We start from the raw sequence: 18,177 nt of genomic DNA, 5'->3' as shown, positions 1-18,177 counted from the left end.
GTCCTGAGCCCTCGGAGCGCACACCGGCGGCCCAGAGCTGCTTAGAGCAGGGCTGCCCTGGCTCTAGCACACGCCAGCATCCACAGGCATGGCCTTGGTCCTTCGGCGCCAATTCTATAAGTTTCCTAAAGAAAGATGGCTGCATAGCCTATTCCCAGAATCTAAATGTATTGTCGACTCTGAAAGTATAAATTCAGCGTGTTTTCGCCTTCGAAATGCTATCGCATAGAAGCAACCTCAGGGCAAACCGGGCGCCGGCGTACAAAGAAAATAAATTGGCATTGGTAAAAACAGCAGCACGCGCCGGACGAGAGCCTCGCCAAGCATACAGCACTAATCTTAATTTGCATGTTTATTTCAAGTGCAGAGAACCTGTCTCCAAGCGGCTCACGCGCTAGGCCGGCAAGGGCGCTTTCTCTCTCGGGAAGCCCTGGCTGCTCGCCTGTTCTTGGCCTAATGAGTTTTTCTTTTTTCTCTCTCTTCAGCCTCAACTTTCTTTATGAGAAGCACGGCTATGGCTACAGTGTATACGACTACAATTATTTCAGGAATGATCACCTTGTACACAGATGTGACGTTGTACATTGTCAAGACAAAATATGTCAGAATGGGCAGCACGGGCATGCCTGCGCAGACGAGTGCTATGTTCATAGAATAAAAAATATTCGCATCTTTATGAAATTCTGAAAAACTCGTCGATTATAATCACAATCCCGCACGTAAGAACAGCCACCAAGCTGTTTCCGTGTCTGACTATTCCCTGTATTGTGACACGGTAGTCGATGCACGGCACCGGCTGGAGCTGCTCGGAAAGCGCGTGCTCCTCTTCCGAGGTGGCTATAAACAGCTCGTCTCCTCTGATTTCTGTGCGCAGCACCTTCATGTACACCTTCGGGTCTGCCTCGTACGCAGACACGCACAAAGACCCGTCCAGCCCTGACGAAATAATAAACCCTGGCTTAATAAGCATGGCGTGCGAGCATGCGTGCGGCGACACAAGAAGGTTGCCGCCCGTGCGCATCGAAAACACCCGGCCCAGCCCGTAGAGGGAGTTGCTTATGAACAGAAGGTCGTGCTCATCGCCCAGCCCCGCCACTGCGTTCGTCCCCACCTTGGACGGTATGCTGCACACGTCCTCAAACTGCTCGTTTATGCAGTATGTTCTTCCATTCGAGTCTACAACGAGAATGCTCTCGCTTGTGGTGCCCACCGAGATGATAGGGGACTCAAACGGCCGCTCCTTCCTTGTGGAGAGGTTTGTCAGAACCCGGTGGCTGCATATCACAATCTGCCCCTTGAACAGAGCAAAGTCCACAATCTGCGCCTTTGCCTTTACCTCGGTGATGCTTTCCAGCCGCATCTCCTTCGATATCTTCAGCTCTCTGAGCACGCCGTCGTTGAACAGAACCAAAACAGTCCCGGCCTCTTCGTCAAGAGTCACAAGCTTCCGCGGAAACCCGTGCCCCTCCACAACTATCTCGCTGTGTATCTTATTTTTGTTCAAGGCAAAAAACGTGGCGCTTCCCCCCGAAAAGCAGAATATGTTGCTGGGCTTCCCGGGCTCTGCGTGCTCGTCGTCCTCTTCCTGCTCGCCCTTCGTGCCCACCAAAACGCGCCCGTTCACAACAGCCAGAAGCGTGGTTTCCAGGTACACGTTGAGAAAAGAGAGCCGGCCCTGCTCGTAGCTCTGCAGGTGCCTGAGCTGCCTGCCGTTGAACACAATCGAGTCTATTTTAAACTGCGACTTGTCCTCGGGCTCCGCGTCCTCCTTCATCCGCTTGATGATCTCGTCCTCGTAGTCGTGCCTGTCGTCGCCCCCCAGGCTGAACTCGGAAATCGGCTCCGCAGACCTTTTCTTCATCCGCCTTTTCTCGTGCCCAATCTGCGCGTCGTCAAACGTAAATATCACGTTGTAGTGCTGGTCCGGCATCCTCATGAGATGGTGCGACACACCCTCCAGAAGAAACCGGTTTTCCAGATTGAACTTGCGCCGGAAAATGTTTTTTACCTCCTCGTAGTCCAGCGGCCCGTGCGTGCGCGTGTATTCGTCTACAATCGACTTGAACAGGTGCGTGAACTTTCCACAGTGGTACTTGTACGCCATGAGGCTTTTGAACTGCCTGCCGCAGCCCGGGATCCGGCAGTAGAAGGTTTGGTTTGTCTCGCTGAACGTGTCCATGTCTACAATCTGCGTGACGCCCTTTGGGAACGTGGACAGAAGAATGTCTCTGATTATCCCGCCCTCCTCCATCACCTTGGAGATGTCCAAAAGGCCTTCGTCGTGCACAATGTCTCCAATAAGGCCGGACGTGCTGATTTCCTCGGTCTCTTCGCCCACCTTCAGCATGGCTTCGTGCGCCTCCAGAAGGTCGGCAGCCTCTGCCGGATGGTCTCGGCTTATGTGCTCCCGTATGTTTTCGGTCACTTGGCAGTCCATGTACCCGCACACAATTTTTTTGTTCGACGGCGTAAAAACGGAGTGCTTGTAATACATTAGATGGCGCTTGTATCCAAGGCTGGACTGATAGTGCAGATCGCAGGCCGTGTACGGACACTTGAAGCAAATCGCGTCGGCTTTGTCCAGCCTTTCCCCTTCCTTTGCCTTTCGGCCTCTCTTTTTGTGGTCTTGCATATTTTTACAAGGGTGAAAATATTTTGCTTGGTCTTCCTGTGCGGCTATTTAGCCAGACAAAAATATTTGCAGAATGACAGTGCCATCTGAAATAGCAATGAACATCCGCATTCTAAAAGCACTGGGGGAAATGCTCCCAGATGGCCCGGCAAGGCACTTTATTGTTGCATGCACGCTTAGAAAAATGAAAAAACCAAACGTCATAACCGGGGAAATGCTGTGGAGATTTCTTTCCGTGTACTACTTTGTGTCGGAGGAGCTGGGCATACCAAACTCCTCAAGAAACTACACGTGTTTCCACCTGGAAGACTACATGCCGTGCGGAAAGGGCGCGCCATAGCGGAGCCTTCCTCCGCCAGCTGCCGCTATTTCCGTGCACTGTCATTTTATTAGCCAAAAAGGAAAGCAGGCAGAGTCTGGCTAGCGGGCACTTATGCAGGGGCAAGGCGGAAACTTTTGGCGTTTTCGCGAACTTGGTGGCATAAACTTCATAAAAATAAATTTCAAAGTTCGAAGAATGATTTTTCTCACAAATGCGAACAATCTTGGCGAATACGCGCTGAAGATACTCAACTCGTACTATGCAGAAAGCATGCTCACACCAGGGGTCACACAGCGACACTTTCTGAGAGATATTGCAATGTTTTCTGCGCAATCAATTGTCTATTTTTGGGCATCTTTGTTCTGTCTAGTGTCAAAAACCAGAAAGAAACACTTCGTCGTGAAAAGATGCAAGCTGGGCTCGCTCTTTCCAAAAACCGCGCGGGCCACAAAGAAGCAGAAGGTCTCCGAGTCGTACGCCGAGAAAGGCCCGGGCAGCACGCAAGATCAAAAAGAGAGAGTAGAAAAAATCATTCTGATATTTTTGCTGGCTGTGCTTGCATGCCTCAACATTCTCAACAAGATTCTCCAGTGCAAAAGCCTTGAGTACGTGTCGTTTCCCACGATGTCAATTGTGCGGTCGTTCAGGCTTTTCCCAACGCCGCTTGGGGTTGTGCGAAACCGGCGCCAGAGAATGAGCATGCTTTCCATCCTGCTAGCAACCGCGGGGATGTACGTCTACATTTTCTCGTGCGAGGAGCGCGTGGAGAGCCTGCACTTTCTGCGGCAGCTTGTTTCGCTGGAGGACTTTAGAATGCTGTGCCACCACGACAAAATCAAGATCATTCGAATGACCTTGCAGTTTATGTACTACTACACAAAGGCAGACCTCCTGGCAGGCAAGGGCCCGGAGGAAGAGAGTGCATACATGGAGTGCATTCTCAGCGGAAAACAGCCCGCCCAGGACTATTCGCTTCCCGTAAAAGACCAGGCCGCCAGATACTACAGAAGCATTCTGCTCCTGTACGGGAACAAGCCCATCCCCGAGGACAAGCGTGCTGCGCGCGAGGTTTTCAAGCGCGTGCTCGACGTGGAAAAGAAAAGGGGCGGCAGCGGGGCAGACCAGCTGGCCCTTTCTTTCATAAAGCTGATATGCACGCGCCCAAACACAGCGTACTTTCAGGCCTTCTTGGAAAGAAGAAAGTTTGACGCGGCCTTCTATCTGGCCCTGCACTCGTGGATGGAGGTGGCCTTTGAGGCGGGCCAGATATTCCTGTGTAAAGAGTTTGGAATACCGTACGAGTTCGTCACCACCGCAGTCAGCCTTTTGTCGGCCACTGTTGGGGCTGCCGTCGTTGCAGGCATGTCGCACAGCCTAGAAAACGCAAACATGAACATTAGGAAGGACATGGTTATGTCCTCGATCATATTCCTGTACATACGCCTGTTCTGCACAAAAGAGTTCTGCGCAGAAATGGACGACACGCGCATGGGGCTTCAAATAGGGATGAAGTTTTTCTCTCTGCTTCTGTCTGTCATGTTCTACGGCCACGATTTTAACCTGGGCCACGTGTCTGGGGTGTTCCTTATGTTTATAGGGTGCCTTTTCAACATAAATATGCACACAATCCTTCTTTCCAGATGGACGCTTTCCGGGCACATCCGGAGAAAGTGTCTGTAGGCCCGGCGCAGCAGCCTGCCTCTTGGGACATTCTGGCAAGCCCAACGCACAACCACACGCTGCCACCGCCGCCCCTTGGGTGCCTAGCGGCGTGGCGTGCCGGAAATGCTCTCAAGAAGGATCCGACTCTGCACAGCGACACAGCGCGGCCTGTGCTTGCGCCCTGCCACGGAAAGTGTCTCTGCGCCCGGGCGCGCCGGCGGCAGCCTTTTGTGAGGTTTTGCCTATATTATGGCTTGGCTTAAAATAATTTCATTTTAGTTTTGTTTGCATGCATTTATCTGCAAAGACGATCGTAGTTCACCCTTTAGTCTTGCTCTCGGCAACAGACCATTACAGGAGAATGGACCAGCCCAGGGTGGTGGGAACTCTTTTGGGAAAGCTCGAAAACGGAGTTGTCCACGTGACAAACTCGTACGCAGTGCCCTTCGACGAGCTGGAGGAGAACCCGGATGTTTGGTTCTTCGACACGTCCTACAACGAAAACATGTACAAGCTGTTTAGCAAGGTGAACAACATGGAGACCATTGTTGGATGGTACCACACAGGCGCATGCCTGCAAAAAAACGACCTTCAGATTACGCAGGCCTTCAGAAGCTACTGCAGCGACCCAATACTTGCAGTGATTGACGTTGAGCATGCTAAGGAAAGAAGCCCTGTCAAGTGCTACAAGCTGGAGAGAGAAAGCGGCACTAACACGGAGTCCACGCAGTTTGTGTTTTCGCACATCCCCTTTGTCATAGAGGCCGAGGAGGCCGAGGAGGTGGGCGTCGAGCAGCTTGTGGAGGACGTAAAAGACGTCAACATAGGGGATGTAGAGAATAAAATAACTCGCACAAAAGAGGCGCTGGCCGAGCTGTCAAAGGGCCTTGCCACAATAGAAGAGTATCTTCTGAGCGTGGAGAACGGAAGCATGAAGTATGACAGGGAAAGCATGAACTCCATACAGGAGCTAATGAACAGCATCCCTCGAAGAATTCCTGGCGAGATGGGCGAGTACATCGACAAGCTGGACGTCAACAGCTTTATATGCGCAACGGTTCGCCCCGTTGTGCTTCTAAACGAGATTGAAAGCAGTAAATAAACATGATACTCTACTTTTCTTCTGCAGCGCCTTTGCGTCTTTTGTGCTCCATTTGAACTTGTCCGCTTTGCAACAGAATGGCTTTTTTCTCTGGAGCTGTTTTTGTGTGGGTTTGCTTGAAAATAAAAGCATGCCAAACCGTGTTGTCAAGCCACTTTCTTTGCAGCTAATGTGTAGTCTCTGAAAAAAGCTCTGGACTGTTTTTTCTTTTCGCTTGGCTTGGGCTCTGCGGCGAATCTGCGCAGCGCTTGGCGCATGCGAGCGCTTCAAGCGGCCAGCCGCAAATAGCATGCCGCGCCTTGCTAGTAGACTCTGCTGTTTGTACACATTCCGATTTATTGCGTTTGCTTGGGCCAGCTGAGCCCGCAGTATCCAGCCATTCAGCCGAAAAGCAAAGCAGTGTAGTGCAGGATGGGAAAACAAAAAGCCTGAAACGCCGCACAGCGCAAGGCCTGCGAATGTCCGCTCTGCCTGCCTGAGCCTGTCTGTGCTAAGAAAATACACCTTTATTCATCGTCTTCGTCGCTGCTGATAATAATCTTGTCCCACGGCCTGTTTTTTGCGCTGTCCCCAAGCTTTTTTACAGATGCGGCCGGCTTCTTTTTCGCTCTGTCTGGGCTGTCTCCCAGGGTGGTGTGGGACATATCGCTGTCGCTGTCCAGCACAGAGACTCGCTCTTTCCGGGCCCGCGTGTTGGCGGTTTTTGCCTCTCCCTGCGAAGCTTTCGGCTTCTTCGGCAGAGTGTCCTGCTTTGGCAGCGTCTTCTTGGACTTTATCCGCCTCCCCTTCTTCTTGCCGGAGTCGCTGTCCTCCCGCACACTCATGTCCAGGTTGTCCAAAAACTCATCCAAGTCTGCCAGCCACATGTTCTCTATTGTTCTTTCCTTCAAGGCAGCATACTCTGCCTTCTTTGTCTCGGCCTCCCTGCTAAGCTTTTCCATTCGCTCAGCGGTCAGCGAGGCAATTTGCATGGTTAGAAGATAGTCGTACGAGTCGTCCTTTTTGTCATAGCCGTTTTCCTCCAGCTCGGCCACAATCTCCGCAGCCTTTCTTTTTAGGATTTTCATAGCGCCGGACACGACTTCCCCAATGAAGCGAACCCGGTTCTCCAGAATTGTTGTTTCGACAAGGAGCTTTTTCAGCAAAAAATCCTTTCTTCGGACATACATGTCTTTGCGCACCGCATAGAACTCTTTTATGATTTCGCCTGTGTTCGCATACTTCTGCAGAACCCCTTTGCTGTTGAACGCCACCATGTTAGCGGTGGACATCTGTGCGCTCAACCTAAACACCTTTGGAATGTTTATTTTCTGCTTGGGCACTACAACCTCAAAGTACACCTTTGTGTCTGTGTTGTACTCGCGGAAGTCTTTCACCTCGCCCGACTCTATAAGCGTCTCCAAGAAGTCCTTGTAGTTTTGCGTCCACACGCCAACCGGCAGCTCAAGTATGTCAATCCGCCCGGGCTCCGACTCGTACACCCCGTTTGTCCTGTACTTTCCGTTCCCCAGGTCCTCGCTTTCCCCGGAAAACCCCTTGTACCACGGGACCATGTCCACAGGCTCCTCTCCGCGAATCATTCTCTTTACGTTTTCCACAATTTCCAGCGGGTTGTACGAGGGAATAGACGTGCTCCACCCCGTTCCAATTCCGTCAGACCCGTTCACCAGCACCATCGGAATAATGGGCACATACATGTCTGGCTCCACCAGCAGGTTGTCGTCCTTCAGATAGTTCAGCAAATGGTCGTCCTGCTCCTTGAATATGTGCCGCGTGATCGGGTCCAGCGCTGTAAATATGTACCTGGGGCTGGCCGCGTCCTTACCGCCCTGCAGGCGGGTTCCAAACTGCCCAATTGGCTGGAGGAGCGGAATGTTGTTGGACCCAACGTAGTCCTGCGCCAGATTCACAATGGTCGAGCACAGGCTCTGCTCTCCGTGGTGGTACGCCGAGTGCTCCGACACATAACCAGCCAGCTGCGCAACCTTTATCTCGGTTTTCAGCTGTCTTTTGAAGCAGCAGAAAATAATTTTCCGCTGCCCGGGCTTCATTCCGTCAATTACGTTGGGAATCGACCGGATGTTGTCCGCGAGCGAAAAGTGTATCAGCTCTCTGTCTATGAAGTTTTTTATCGAAATCGCCTGCACCCTGTTGTCCAAGTACGTTCCGGGCACAAACTCCTTCAGCCACACCTTTCGGGACTCAATTCTCTTTTTGCTGAACGCAAGCTCGATCTTGTCCCGGTCTGCAGAGTCCACCGTGGTGAACTCCTTTATGTGGAACCCCAGGTTCGAAAAGTAGTCCTTTGCGTCCTTGGCCGTGCTGGTACCCAGCCCCTTGTAGTACTTGATTTTCCACCCGTTCTCCCGGCCCTCGCCTGTTTCTGTCCAGGACTCAAACTCTGGGATCGTGAAAAAGTCTCGGGACATGCTTCCCTTTGTGGCGCGCACAATTGGAGTGATGAACTCCTGCAGGAACCCCTTGATTCGCAGCAGGGACGGGAAAAAGTGGTCCAGCATGTTTATGATAAGCCCCTTTATGTGGCTCCCGTCGTGGTCTTGGTCCGTCATAATCAAAATGTGGCCGTACCGGAGGCTTTCCGTGCTTTCATACTCCCGCCCGTGCTGCAGCCCCATGATTTTTTTGATGTTGTTTATCTCCAGGTTTTCCATGAGCTGCTTGTGCGTGGCCTCCCTTACGTTGAGCAGCTTTCCCCGCAAGGGAAAGACTCCGTAGTTGTCGCGCCCAATCACAGACAGCCCGCACACCGCCAAGGACTTGGCAGAGTCTCCCTCCGTCAAAATCAGCGTGCACTGCGCTGCATACCGCGTTCCCGCGTTGTTTGCGTCGTCGAGCTTTGGAATTCCGCGGAGCTTTGACGTTTTGTGCCCGTCCGTTTTCTTCAGCTGCTGCGTCTGCTTGGCCCTGGCCGCGTACGCCGACTTCTCCACAATCCCGCTCTTCATTACGTCCGAGATGAAGCGCGGCCCGAGCGTGTGCTTGGACCCAAACGTGGTCTGCTTGGACGTCAGTGTTTCCTTCGTCTGCGAGTCAAACGCCGGGTTCTCGATCAGGCAGTTCAGAAACAGGAAAATGTTTGCCTTCACCTGCAGAGGTCGCACCACCAGGCCCTTTTCGACCTTTTTCGCCTGCTCCACCACAGCCGACACGATTTGGTCCGCAATGTAGTTCACATGTGTTCCTCCCCTTGGCGTCGAGATCCTGTTTACAAAGCTCACGTGCTGGAACTGCTCGTCTCCCAAAACATACGCTATCTCCCACCGCCCCTTGGACTCGTACACAATCTCAACGTCGCTGTCAAAAAACAGCCCGATGTACTCCTTGAAGCTCTTCACCGGAATCAGCTTCCCGTTGAAGTACACAGAAATGTCTGCAACCGTCCCTGCAAGGTCGTACACTCTTTTCAGAATCAGCGACATAAAGTCGTCGTCTATTTTTTTCATGCTGAACTTCTCAAGGTCCGGCTGAAATGTCACCTTCGTGTACTCGTCCCCCGTGTACTCCGTGATTGTTGGCTCCTCTCGGGAGAGCATGTTTCCTCTGTAGACCTGCCGAAAAAGCTTTCTGTTCTTCTTGTCCGCTGTCTCAATGATAAACTCCTTGCTGAAAATGTTGCACAGCTTTGCCCCGTACCCGTTCCTTCCTCCTGTCATTTTTTTCTCTGCGTCGTCGTAGTTCGACGAGGTCAAAAGGTGTCCAAATATCAGCTCTGGAACGTACACATTCTCCTTCGCATGCACCACAACAGGAATCCCCTGCCCGTCGTTGTACACAGAAATTGTAGACGCCTTCCGGTCCACCTCTACCCGGATCTCCTTCATTTTTTTGTCCCGTGTTTTGTTGTCAGCTGCATTTACTAATATTTCATCGAATATTTTGTACAGGCCTGGAGTGTACGTAACCTCTTTTCGAACCATTTTGCCTTTCTCGCTGTCCCACACATACATGCTTCTGCTTTCTGGCTGCACAGAACCTATGTATGTGTCTGGCCGCAGCAAAACGTGCTCAATTGGCGTTTTCTTCTGATATATTTCCTCCACTGTTTTTCCTTTATGTGCCATCCAAAAAGAAAATATCTTTCTGCTTAAATACTTTCTGTCCCATAATACAAGGCTAAGGATAGGCATCAAAGAAGCAAGGCGGCAGCCCACATGCACCACGCGCAGGGGCCCTGCTCGTTGCCTGAACGCAGTCCTTGCGCTGTGCTTCCAGGCGCGCAGCAGGCGCCCGCACACAAACGGCTTTCTATGGGCATGCGCAGACATTTGCACCAGGTATGCGAAAAAGCAGAAGCTTGCCTTTGCGGCGAGAATGTGCAGTGTCTGTAATGTACTTTATTTTTGTCCGGCGGCATTTAGCTGGCCAGGGCTAGCGCTTTCTGTGGAATCCAGACACGGAAGGACACGCGTGCGCCCTGCAGATTTTCACCCAGGCCCGCCGGAAGGGGCAGAATGCGAGCCGCGTGCATAGGCAGTTTGGCACGCAGCTGCGCCTGCAGGGGCGCTACAAGTTCTGGCTCAGAACAATCATGGCAACTATGGCCATTTCAAAGACAAAAAAAGCAGATGCTTTGATCAAAAGAGAAAACATGTCCATGGCCCCGTTTGTTGCGGTGTAGAACAGGATCAAAAACACAAACGAGCAAATAATAGAAGACCCGGCCACCACAATGTTGTCTGTGATGGTGTAGCAGGAGCCCAGCGTGAACAGCGCCATCACAAGAAGAGCCAACAGCACGAGGAAATAGAAGTAGAAGTACGAGTATGCTATTTTGAGCACTTTGTCCACCGAAAAGTCGCTGCACATTATGTAAATGGACGCCCCCGTGTAGTGGGCGTCGTACACGTTGCACTTCTTGTAGCTGTAGAGGACATACAGCGCAAGGGCCCCGTGCGCAAGACACTCCGATATGCTTTGGAGAGAAAAGAATAGAGGTATTATGCCCATGAAAATAAAAAAGCAAACATATTTACATACATATGCATGGAAAACAGACTGCGGCGCTGGAGGCTGCGCGCAGCCGAGGCGCCCAACAGGCTTCTATCCAGGCGTGGGCACCCACTCTGGGCGCTTGATAGCCGCCGAAGCCCTTAGCATGAGTCTTTGCGCCAGCCAAATGCGCTTGAAATGCACACTCTTTCTATTGGCAAACCGCGCATGCACTTTGCACATGTCTTTATGGCGCACGGGTGGGGATATTCAGGGGGAAAACACTATATAAATTCGGCTATATGCCAGACAGGGACTATAAAAGCAGAAAATATGAAAAAATTTAATATGAAGTCATCAACGAAAGAGAAAGGCCTCTCGGTTTTGCAAGCAACATTTCCTATGGTGGGATCTATTCTAGGCGCGGGAGTTTTGACGCTTCCAAAAGCCGTGGAAAAGTCTGGGTATCTTCTATCCGGGCCGATACTTCTGTTTATCTCATCGATATGTGCCTTTACCCTGTTTCAGCTCGTGCACTGCGCTAAGAACTTGGGCAAAAGCGACCCCTCGTACTTTCTGGTGTGCCAAAACGCGTTTCCGGCCTTGGGATACATAGCAGACGCGTGCATAGGGGTACAGGGGCTGGGGTCTGTTTTCGTATACTTTTTGCTGCTGAAGGCGTGGATATCCAAACTTCTGGGCATTGACGGTGCCATAGTGTACCTGCCATACAACATTATATTCAGTCTTTTGCTCATACTCGTCCCAACGGCCTTGGCCATGCAGAAAGACCTGAAAAAGCTTTCCTTCATTTCGATAATGTCGACAGCCTCGGTAGTGTTCCTTTCTGCTGTGGTTATGCTGTCTGGCGCGCTGTCTCTGATGCTTCCCTCAAAGGGGGTGCAGAAAGACACGCTGCGCGCATACACAACAAGCCCATCGGACATCCTTGCGGCGCTTTCGTCATACATATTTGGGCTGGGCTGCCAGCAGAACATGGTGAGGGTCTTTTCCCTGCTTGAAAAGCCGACAAAGGCCAATGGAGCCAAGGTGGGCGCGTTTGCTATTGCCATTGCATCGTTTGCGTACTTCCTGGTGGCAAACGGCGGATACATTGCTGGCGGAAACGACCAGAATGTTTCGATACTGGAGATACTGGAGAACAAGGAGCGGGCCTTCTACAAAGTGATTATGCTGAACTTTGGAAACACCATGGGGAGCGCATACTTTTACTTGATAACCGTTTCAATGATTGCCATGAGCATTGTGCTTCTGGGCGCATATCCACTGCAGATGCACCCAACCCGCGACTCTGCCATCACGTTCTTGCGGTTAATCGCGAAAAACCCAATAGACCAAAACAAAAGGTTGGCTGAAATATTCACAACCGCTGTTCTAACTGCACTGATATTTATAGGTTCGCTAGGAAACATAAAATACACATTTGTTATGAACCTTATAGCAAACACAGCAAGCTGCTACATTATGTTTGCGCTTCCAAGCATATCATATATTTTGTCAAACAAGAAGAGGCTTTTGTTCACTATATTGTCATGCGGAATACTCGGAGGAAGCATCTTATTCTCTATCACTGAAACATACAAATTATTTTCTAGTATAATTAACTAAAAAACTGAAGCAATAAATCCTTTATAATGCTATTTCGGCAGGTTCGGCGTGCTGCATTTCTTTTTTGGGCAGGCTGCGCCTGGTGCATGCGTGCCTATGCCTGGACGTGCTGCTGCAGCTGCCTTGCAGCGAGATGTGCCCGTGCCCGTCATTACGCGCGTTTTCTTGTGCGCTGCCCGGCTGCTTTTGATTGCAGGGAGCAGGTTGTGTGCCGTTTTCGCAGCACATGCAGGAGGCGCGCACACCAGCGAGGCCTTTCTTTGGCTCTTTTGCACGCCCGTGCCCGCCCGCTTCGGGCGCCCAGCCTCTGTTCTATCTAATTGGTTCGCTCTAAGTATCCAATATTAATGCTCGTATTATTATTTATATTATTATTTAGATTGTTTGCATGATGGAGTGTGTAGTGGACCTCTCAGAGAGAATATATATAAGAAGAGAACATTTAGTGTGCCATACCGCTTGCAACCAAATACTAAAGGTTCGGTTCAGGAGATACTCTTTGATACGCCCTGAGGTGGCAATAAAGTATTTTCGGTGTGTTGTGAAGAGGTTTGGTGCTTACGGTCTAGATAAGAAAGTGGTCCGGCTGTCAAAGGAAAGCAAGTTTCTCCTGGAGAAGATAGCAAATAAGGAGCTGGTGAGCACAGGCATTCTGATGTCCAATCTGAAGACGGGCGCCTTTGCAAGGCTGGGGTACGTGACAGACACCCGGTGCACCTGCAGCGACTGCATGCTCAAAGAGTGCCGGCTTCTGACCATAAAGGAAAGCAACACGTTTGGATACTCTCCCGAGGACTTCAAAAACATCATAAACACCATTCAGAAGAAAGAGAAAATGAAAAGCAAAATAAAGCAGCAGGAGGCGCTGTACAATAAATTCGGCATAAAAAGCACCCGAGCCATATACGACCGATTCTTTGGATGCTACAATCTGAAGGGAAAGCGGGCAGGAATCAGGCCGTTTACGCTGAAAGGCCCTTGGACAAAGGAGAACGCAAACAAGCTGATGCACTCGTACAAGACCTCTCTTTCCATCAAAGCCATGTCTTTCTTTGTGATCCTGCACAAGATCGGGCACCCCTCCGCCAGCTTCATAACATACAACAACTCGCAGATATACTACACATTAATAGTGCACAAAATTGACCTAAAAACAAAGGCAGAGCTTCGGCAGCACATAAAGAGCAAAGCGCACGTGGAAAAAAAAGAAAAAAATGACCAGCGAGAGCGAGAGTGAAGGGGAACGCTACTTCCAGAGCAGAGCACACTTCCGCGAAGAGCACGGTTCTATTAAGAAAATGGACGTAATGGAGGAGTACGACAAAAACCCTGACGAGACTCTGCGCGCCCTATCCAGCGCCTCTGTAGATATGGGCATATACAACATTCCGTGTGCGTACGATCTGCAGGGGTATCCAAGCGCAAGCCACTACAACAAAATTGTGTCTGTGTATGGGACCGTGATGAAGCTGGGCCTTTCCAAGTTCAAGGTGGCAGGAGGCGCAAAGACGGACTACCAAGAGATAAAAATACAGGAAAGGAGCACGGTGTATCTTCCGCGCACAATAAACGTGCAGCTGTTTGGCGCGCTGATAGGGGCATGCAAGCCCGGCGAAGTTGTCCGGGTGACGGGCTGTGTGGAGGTTCTATGGAGAAAGGCCAAGCTGGGGCAGCCTGTGAACTGCGAGTACTCCATACGCGCGCTGGAAATAAGCCAGCAGAAGCCTCGCAACAAGGGAAAGCAGCTGGAGCTGCCCGAGAGCGAGTACGACCTGCTTATGAAGGTGGTGGACGCATATGCGCCGTCCTTGGCCGGGCTTAGGCAAAGCAAGCTTGCAATGGTGCTGTGCACGCTGGGCGGGCAGGGGTGTGCAAAGGACACGGAGCGGGAAGAGGGCAGCATAACAACCGAGCAGATGTACCAGGACTCGCAGAGCAGAAACCGCACGTCTTCGCACATTCTTCTCGTGGGGAGGACCGGGACGGGAAAGAGCACTCTGCTTGCATTTGCAGCAAAGACGGTTTCCCCGGCCATCTGCACCACAGGAAACTCGTGCACGTCTGCCGGGCTCACCGCGTGCGCGACCCGCGAAAACAATGACTGGATGATCGAGCCAGGGGCAATTCCGCAGGCAGACAAAGGCCTGTGCTGCATAGACGAGTTCAACGCGCTGCGCAAGGAGGAAAAGTCTTCAATCCTTGAGGCCATGGAGCAGCAAACAATAACAATTGCAAAGGCTGGGATCCTGCTGAAGCTGGACACGCGGTGCACAGTGGTGGGCGCTGCCCGGCATTGCACCGAGCCAGAAGGAGCGCTGCAGTCTCTAAAGCTGAGCGCGCCCTTGCTTAGCAGGTTTGACCTCATAGTTGGACTAGACGACGCGCTGGCCACCGACCGCGAGATTGCAGAAAAAAACATAGAGAAAAAAGGAGAGGAAAGATGCGCCATGTTTATACGCGATCTTTTGGAAGAAAGGAAGAAAATTCGGGTGAAGCTCACAGGTGCGTGCAAGGAGGTGATTGAGGCATACTACAGCCGGCAAAAGGAGGAAAACAACGTGAGCATACGGGCCCTGGAAAGCCATATGCGGCTGTGCGAGGCATATGCCAAGCTTTTGGGGCGCTGCGAGGCCGGGAGGCGAGACGGCCTGATGACGGCGCTTCTCCTCAACTCCTGCCTGCACACAAAGAAGCTGTGGAGCTATACGCTGGACGGGGTTATAGGCTCCAGAGCTCTCTTAGAATCTGCGCTGGACTACATAGGAAGCGACCTGCTTGGAGAGTCTGCTTGTGAAGTGTAAGTGTCTATGTGAACTTTGTGCTGCTTGGTGCGCATGCGCTGGCAAAGCCTCCTCGCGATTTATGCGCATCTATCATATGCAAATACAATAAACACACAATGTTCACATTCCTGGGAAACTCTGCTAGGCGCTTCTTTTTAGTGCAGCATCTTCTTGTGGTGGCCTGCAGATGCAGTGCGTTTTTGTTTAAATTCTGTCTGTGCAAAACATAAAAAGCATAACTTTGTGTCTAAGCTTGGAGGATTTTTTTGTGCGCAAAAACTCCAGTTTTGTGTTTGCAAAAGTTGCTGCAAGCGCAGGCATGCTATGGGCCAGCCAAGGCACAAAAGCACACTGCACCAGCACATATATTGTGTGCGAGCATTTTAGCGCCCTACAGCCTTGCCGGATGGCCTGCGTATAAAAAGCAATGAGCGGCAGCTTCAGGCCTCCAGAGACGAGGCTTCTTGAAGCTGGTGTGCCCGAGCTATTCAGCTGGCATGCGGTGGAGCAGGCGCAAACAAGAAAAAGCGCATGGAGAAGTTCTGGGCACCTGCAGTTCTTGCAGGCCTTCTTGCGGGCGTAAGGCCCAAAGCGAAAGGTCTATCTGAAGCCTATAAACATTTTTATTTTGTGCGCGCGCACCAATTAGGGCCTGCCAGGGCGCCCTCTTCTTTCCTGCTGCGCCCTGCATATCTTCAAAGGCTGGAAAAACAAGCTCCGAACTGCGAGGGTGTCAAACTTTATTTCCGGGAGATAGAACGTTTTCTCAACAACCGGCACATGCGACAGAAGCTTTGCGCATATCTGCTCCTCCAGCTTGATGCACCCGTCGAGTATTTTCTCCTTCTTTTCAGCTTTCTCGTCCTCCCTTTCGATTTTCCTTTTTTTCTTCTCCTCCATGGACTTCTTCAGAAGAGCGTCAAACGACTGCGTTCTCTTGCACACCGCTCTCTTCATGAGTACGGAGTGGACCTTGCAGTTGAGGCTGCGCGTGCAGTTTACGCCCGTTTCTGCATCTAAAACCCCGCAGTGTGTGTTGAAGAACGCGCTCTCTTCAAGCTCGGTTTTCTTCTCCTGAGGCTCGCACAAGTGGCTCTGCACTTTTTTCTTCAGAAGCACCTCCTTGCAAATCATGCACACAAAAGGCATGTCCTCGGCAGGGATTCTGTGGAGGTGCTCCTGCGAGGGCGCACACCCTTCCAAGGCAGTGACTATTTTCTTTGTGCTGCTTCTTTCCATGCGTGCGGTTTTTTAAACTTTCTATTTGTATAATGAAAACTCGCAGTGAAACAGAACGTTCATGGAAACAATGCCCAAGCTGTGCAGAGTGCCGGGAGGTATCTGCACGGGCGCCCACACATATGCATACAGCAGTCCGTACACGCGGACGTGCAGAAGGTGGAACAGCACGCCCTTTATGGAGTGTATGTGCCGAGAAGGGATCGGAGAAATCGGAAATTTAAGTATAAACACATTAACATAAACAGAAGGCGCAGGCTCAGGGTCGCTGAAAGAAGGGGATTTATTTGTGCACGGGGAGGCCGTGCCAGAGCTGGTCTCCTTGCAGGGCGGGGTCTCTCTGGCAGAGTCTGGGGCGCTGTCCTCCTTGGGGCTCTCCTGCGCAGGCTTTTTAGTTGCGTTCTGCCCCCTGTTTTCCTTGCGGGGGCTTCTGGGCCCAGATACGTCGACCACTATGTTTGGGCAGCTCTGGACAAGGGCCCGAGACACTTCGCTGCACGGGCATGCAGGAAAAAAGTACTGTGCTCCGCCAAAGTGCTCCAGATACTCCCGCACGCCCTGCTTGTCAGAAAACACGTCCAAAAAGGTTTTTTTCAAGCCCTCTGACAGACTTTCAAAGTTTTTGTCAAAGGACACCATGCCCATTTTGTACACTGTCATTTTGTCCTCGGGAGAAATCGACCTGCTGTAGGCCATCTCCTCTCGCGTGCTCGGGATTTTTATTTCCCTCCCCCCTTCGTCTTTGTAGTATATAATGCTCACCCAAATAAAAGGGATGCTTTCGTATCTTTCCGAGTCAACGAGCGCGCGCACGGCCGAGTCGCTTGGGCGAAGCAGGCAAACCTCTGTTTCAATAGGAAAGGGCGGCTCCTCGCCCAGCAGGTCTTTGTGCACCAGGACCCCGCAGATCTTCTCGTGCGCGTAAATCCTGCTGGACATGCAGGTGGTGCCAAACGCCGAGTCGCTTATGATAATCTGCCGCCCAGGCTTCTTGGCCGCCCAGTACGCGCGAGCACATGTCGCTATGTCTGTGCTGTAGTATCTTCTCTGAGACATAAAAAGGAGCGGGCCCCGGCTTTTATCCGCCAAATGAAACGCCAAAAACATCAAGAAGCAAAGCAATTTCTTGCTCGGTCACACACTTCTTGTGGAGCTTCGTGATGATTTTAATAGAAGCATTCGAAAGCATTCCTCTGAATAATTGGTGGTTCTTTAGGACATACTCAAGCAAGGAGGACAGCGAGTGCTCTAGGCCCTCCGGAAGGTAGAACTGCGCGAGGTCTTTCCCCAGCTCTCGCTCGACGGTTGGAAGCACCCTCCTGTGGTATATCAGAAAGGCGGCGCGGGCCGTCATCTTCTTTATGTCCCCCACGAAGTCGTCCTCCTTCATGTCGCACTCCATAAAGTGCATGCCTAGAAGCTGCGCCATTTCATCGAAGAGCTCGGCTGCGGTCTTGCCCCCGACAGAAATCGACACAAGGCCCTTCTCCTCCGCGCTGTTCGCTTTAAGCCGCATTGCTTTGTCGTCCGACAGGAGAATGGGTATGCGGTTGTTCCAGCAGGAAATAACAATCGAGTCGTCGTTGGTAGAGCCTGTTTCCTCAACAAATGGCTCCATAAAAACTTTGCGGTTGCTTCTGGCGGTCTCTTGCTCTATGAAGTGGAGCGCCTCCCGCGCGCTTGCGTTGTCTGTTTTCAGCCTGTCCAGCTCCCGGCTGACTGTTTTCGGGACAAACAGCGCCATGCCTATGTCCTCAAAAATGTGCGACAGCCCTTTCAAAACATGCAGCTTTCCCATGAGTACGTTTGTGTCAACTGCAACCAGAGTGTCATTGCACTGCATCATGCTGCAAAAAAA

At 51.4% G+C, this 18,177-nt stretch overlaps 13 protein-coding genes across 13 annotated transcripts; 6 read left to right on the top strand and 7 right to left on the bottom strand.

Annotated features, from left to right (window-relative positions):
- Positions 1 to 453: 453 nt before the first annotated feature.
- Positions 454 to 651, bottom strand: NEMAJ01_0294 (uncharacterized protein; the record flags this gene model as incomplete). Its single annotated transcript, XM_047914132.1, has 1 exon — positions 454 to 651. One exon carries the CDS (start codon positions 649 to 651, stop codon positions 454 to 456), a length of 198 nt encoding a protein of 65 aa, XP_047770089.1.
- Positions 652 to 673: 22 nt separating this feature from the next.
- NEMAJ01_0455 (uncharacterized protein) lies at positions 674 to 2,632 on the bottom strand (the record flags this gene model as incomplete). Its single annotated transcript, XM_047914293.1, has 1 exon — positions 674 to 2,632. The coding sequence occupies one exon, from the start codon at positions 2,630 to 2,632 to the stop codon at positions 674 to 676; it is 1,959 nt and encodes a 652-aa protein (XP_047770250.1).
- Positions 2,633 to 2,705: 73 nt separating this feature from the next.
- Positions 2,706 to 2,972, top strand: NEMAJ01_0293 (uncharacterized protein; the record flags this gene model as incomplete). Its single annotated transcript, XM_047914131.1, has 1 exon — positions 2,706 to 2,972. One exon carries the CDS (start codon positions 2,706 to 2,708, stop codon positions 2,970 to 2,972), a length of 267 nt encoding a protein of 88 aa, XP_047770088.1.
- A 177-nt stretch (positions 2,973 to 3,149) lies between these two features.
- On the top strand, positions 3,150 to 4,634 carry NEMAJ01_0454 (uncharacterized protein; the record flags this gene model as incomplete). The annotated part of the gene is made up of 1 exon (XM_047914292.1): positions 3,150 to 4,634. The coding sequence occupies one exon, from the start codon at positions 3,150 to 3,152 to the stop codon at positions 4,632 to 4,634; it is 1,485 nt and encodes a 494-aa protein (XP_047770249.1).
- Positions 4,635 to 4,905: 271 nt separating this feature from the next.
- NEMAJ01_0453 (26S proteasome regulatory subunit N8) lies at positions 4,906 to 5,718 on the top strand (the record flags this gene model as incomplete). The annotated part of the gene is made up of 1 exon (XM_047914291.1): positions 4,906 to 5,718. The coding sequence occupies one exon, from the start codon at positions 4,906 to 4,908 to the stop codon at positions 5,716 to 5,718; it is 813 nt and encodes a 270-aa protein (XP_047770248.1).
- Positions 5,719 to 6,224: 506 nt separating this feature from the next.
- On the bottom strand, positions 6,225 to 9,800 carry NEMAJ01_0452 (DNA topoisomerase II; the record flags this gene model as incomplete). Its single annotated transcript, XM_047914290.1, has 1 exon — positions 6,225 to 9,800. One exon carries the CDS (start codon positions 9,798 to 9,800, stop codon positions 6,225 to 6,227), a length of 3,576 nt encoding a protein of 1,191 aa, XP_047770247.1.
- Positions 9,801 to 10,242: 442 nt separating this feature from the next.
- Positions 10,243 to 10,686, bottom strand: NEMAJ01_0451 (uncharacterized protein; the record flags this gene model as incomplete). Its single annotated transcript, XM_047914289.1, has 1 exon — positions 10,243 to 10,686. One exon carries the CDS (start codon positions 10,684 to 10,686, stop codon positions 10,243 to 10,245), a length of 444 nt encoding a protein of 147 aa, XP_047770246.1.
- A 330-nt stretch (positions 10,687 to 11,016) lies between these two features.
- NEMAJ01_0450 (uncharacterized protein) lies at positions 11,017 to 12,297 on the top strand (the record flags this gene model as incomplete). Its single annotated transcript, XM_047914288.1, has 1 exon — positions 11,017 to 12,297. The coding sequence occupies one exon, from the start codon at positions 11,017 to 11,019 to the stop codon at positions 12,295 to 12,297; it is 1,281 nt and encodes a 426-aa protein (XP_047770245.1).
- Positions 12,298 to 12,688: 391 nt separating this feature from the next.
- Positions 12,689 to 13,534, top strand: NEMAJ01_0449 (uncharacterized protein; the record flags this gene model as incomplete). Its single annotated transcript, XM_047914287.1, has 1 exon — positions 12,689 to 13,534. The coding sequence occupies one exon, from the start codon at positions 12,689 to 12,691 to the stop codon at positions 13,532 to 13,534; it is 846 nt and encodes a 281-aa protein (XP_047770244.1).
- Positions 13,512 to 15,098, top strand: NEMAJ01_0448 (DNA helicase MCM9; the record flags this gene model as incomplete). The annotated part of the gene is made up of 1 exon (XM_047914286.1): positions 13,512 to 15,098. One exon carries the CDS (start codon positions 13,512 to 13,514, stop codon positions 15,096 to 15,098), a length of 1,587 nt encoding a protein of 528 aa, XP_047770243.1.
- Positions 15,099 to 15,725: 627 nt separating this feature from the next.
- Positions 15,726 to 16,319, bottom strand: NEMAJ01_0447 (uncharacterized protein; the record flags this gene model as incomplete). Its single annotated transcript, XM_047914285.1, has 1 exon — positions 15,726 to 16,319. One exon carries the CDS (start codon positions 16,317 to 16,319, stop codon positions 15,726 to 15,728), a length of 594 nt encoding a protein of 197 aa, XP_047770242.1.
- A 21-nt stretch (positions 16,320 to 16,340) lies between these two features.
- NEMAJ01_0446 (uncharacterized protein) lies at positions 16,341 to 17,375 on the bottom strand (the record flags this gene model as incomplete). Its single annotated transcript, XM_047914284.1, has 1 exon — positions 16,341 to 17,375. One exon carries the CDS (start codon positions 17,373 to 17,375, stop codon positions 16,341 to 16,343), a length of 1,035 nt encoding a protein of 344 aa, XP_047770241.1.
- A 22-nt stretch (positions 17,376 to 17,397) lies between these two features.
- On the bottom strand, positions 17,398 to 18,165 carry NEMAJ01_0445 (uncharacterized protein; the record flags this gene model as incomplete). The annotated part of the gene is made up of 1 exon (XM_047914283.1): positions 17,398 to 18,165. The coding sequence occupies one exon, from the start codon at positions 18,163 to 18,165 to the stop codon at positions 17,398 to 17,400; it is 768 nt and encodes a 255-aa protein (XP_047770240.1).
- Positions 18,166 to 18,177: the final 12 nt, after the last annotated feature.

Source organism: Nematocida major (assembly GCF_021653875.1).
Source record: "Nematocida major strain JUm2507 chromosome Unknown 2438, whole genome shotgun sequence".
Classification (NCBI taxonomy): Eukaryota; Fungi; Microsporidia; genus Nematocida; species Nematocida major.
The sequence above is the reverse complement of the archived record's forward strand: the minus strand, read 5'-3'. Positions and strand labels throughout refer to the sequence as shown.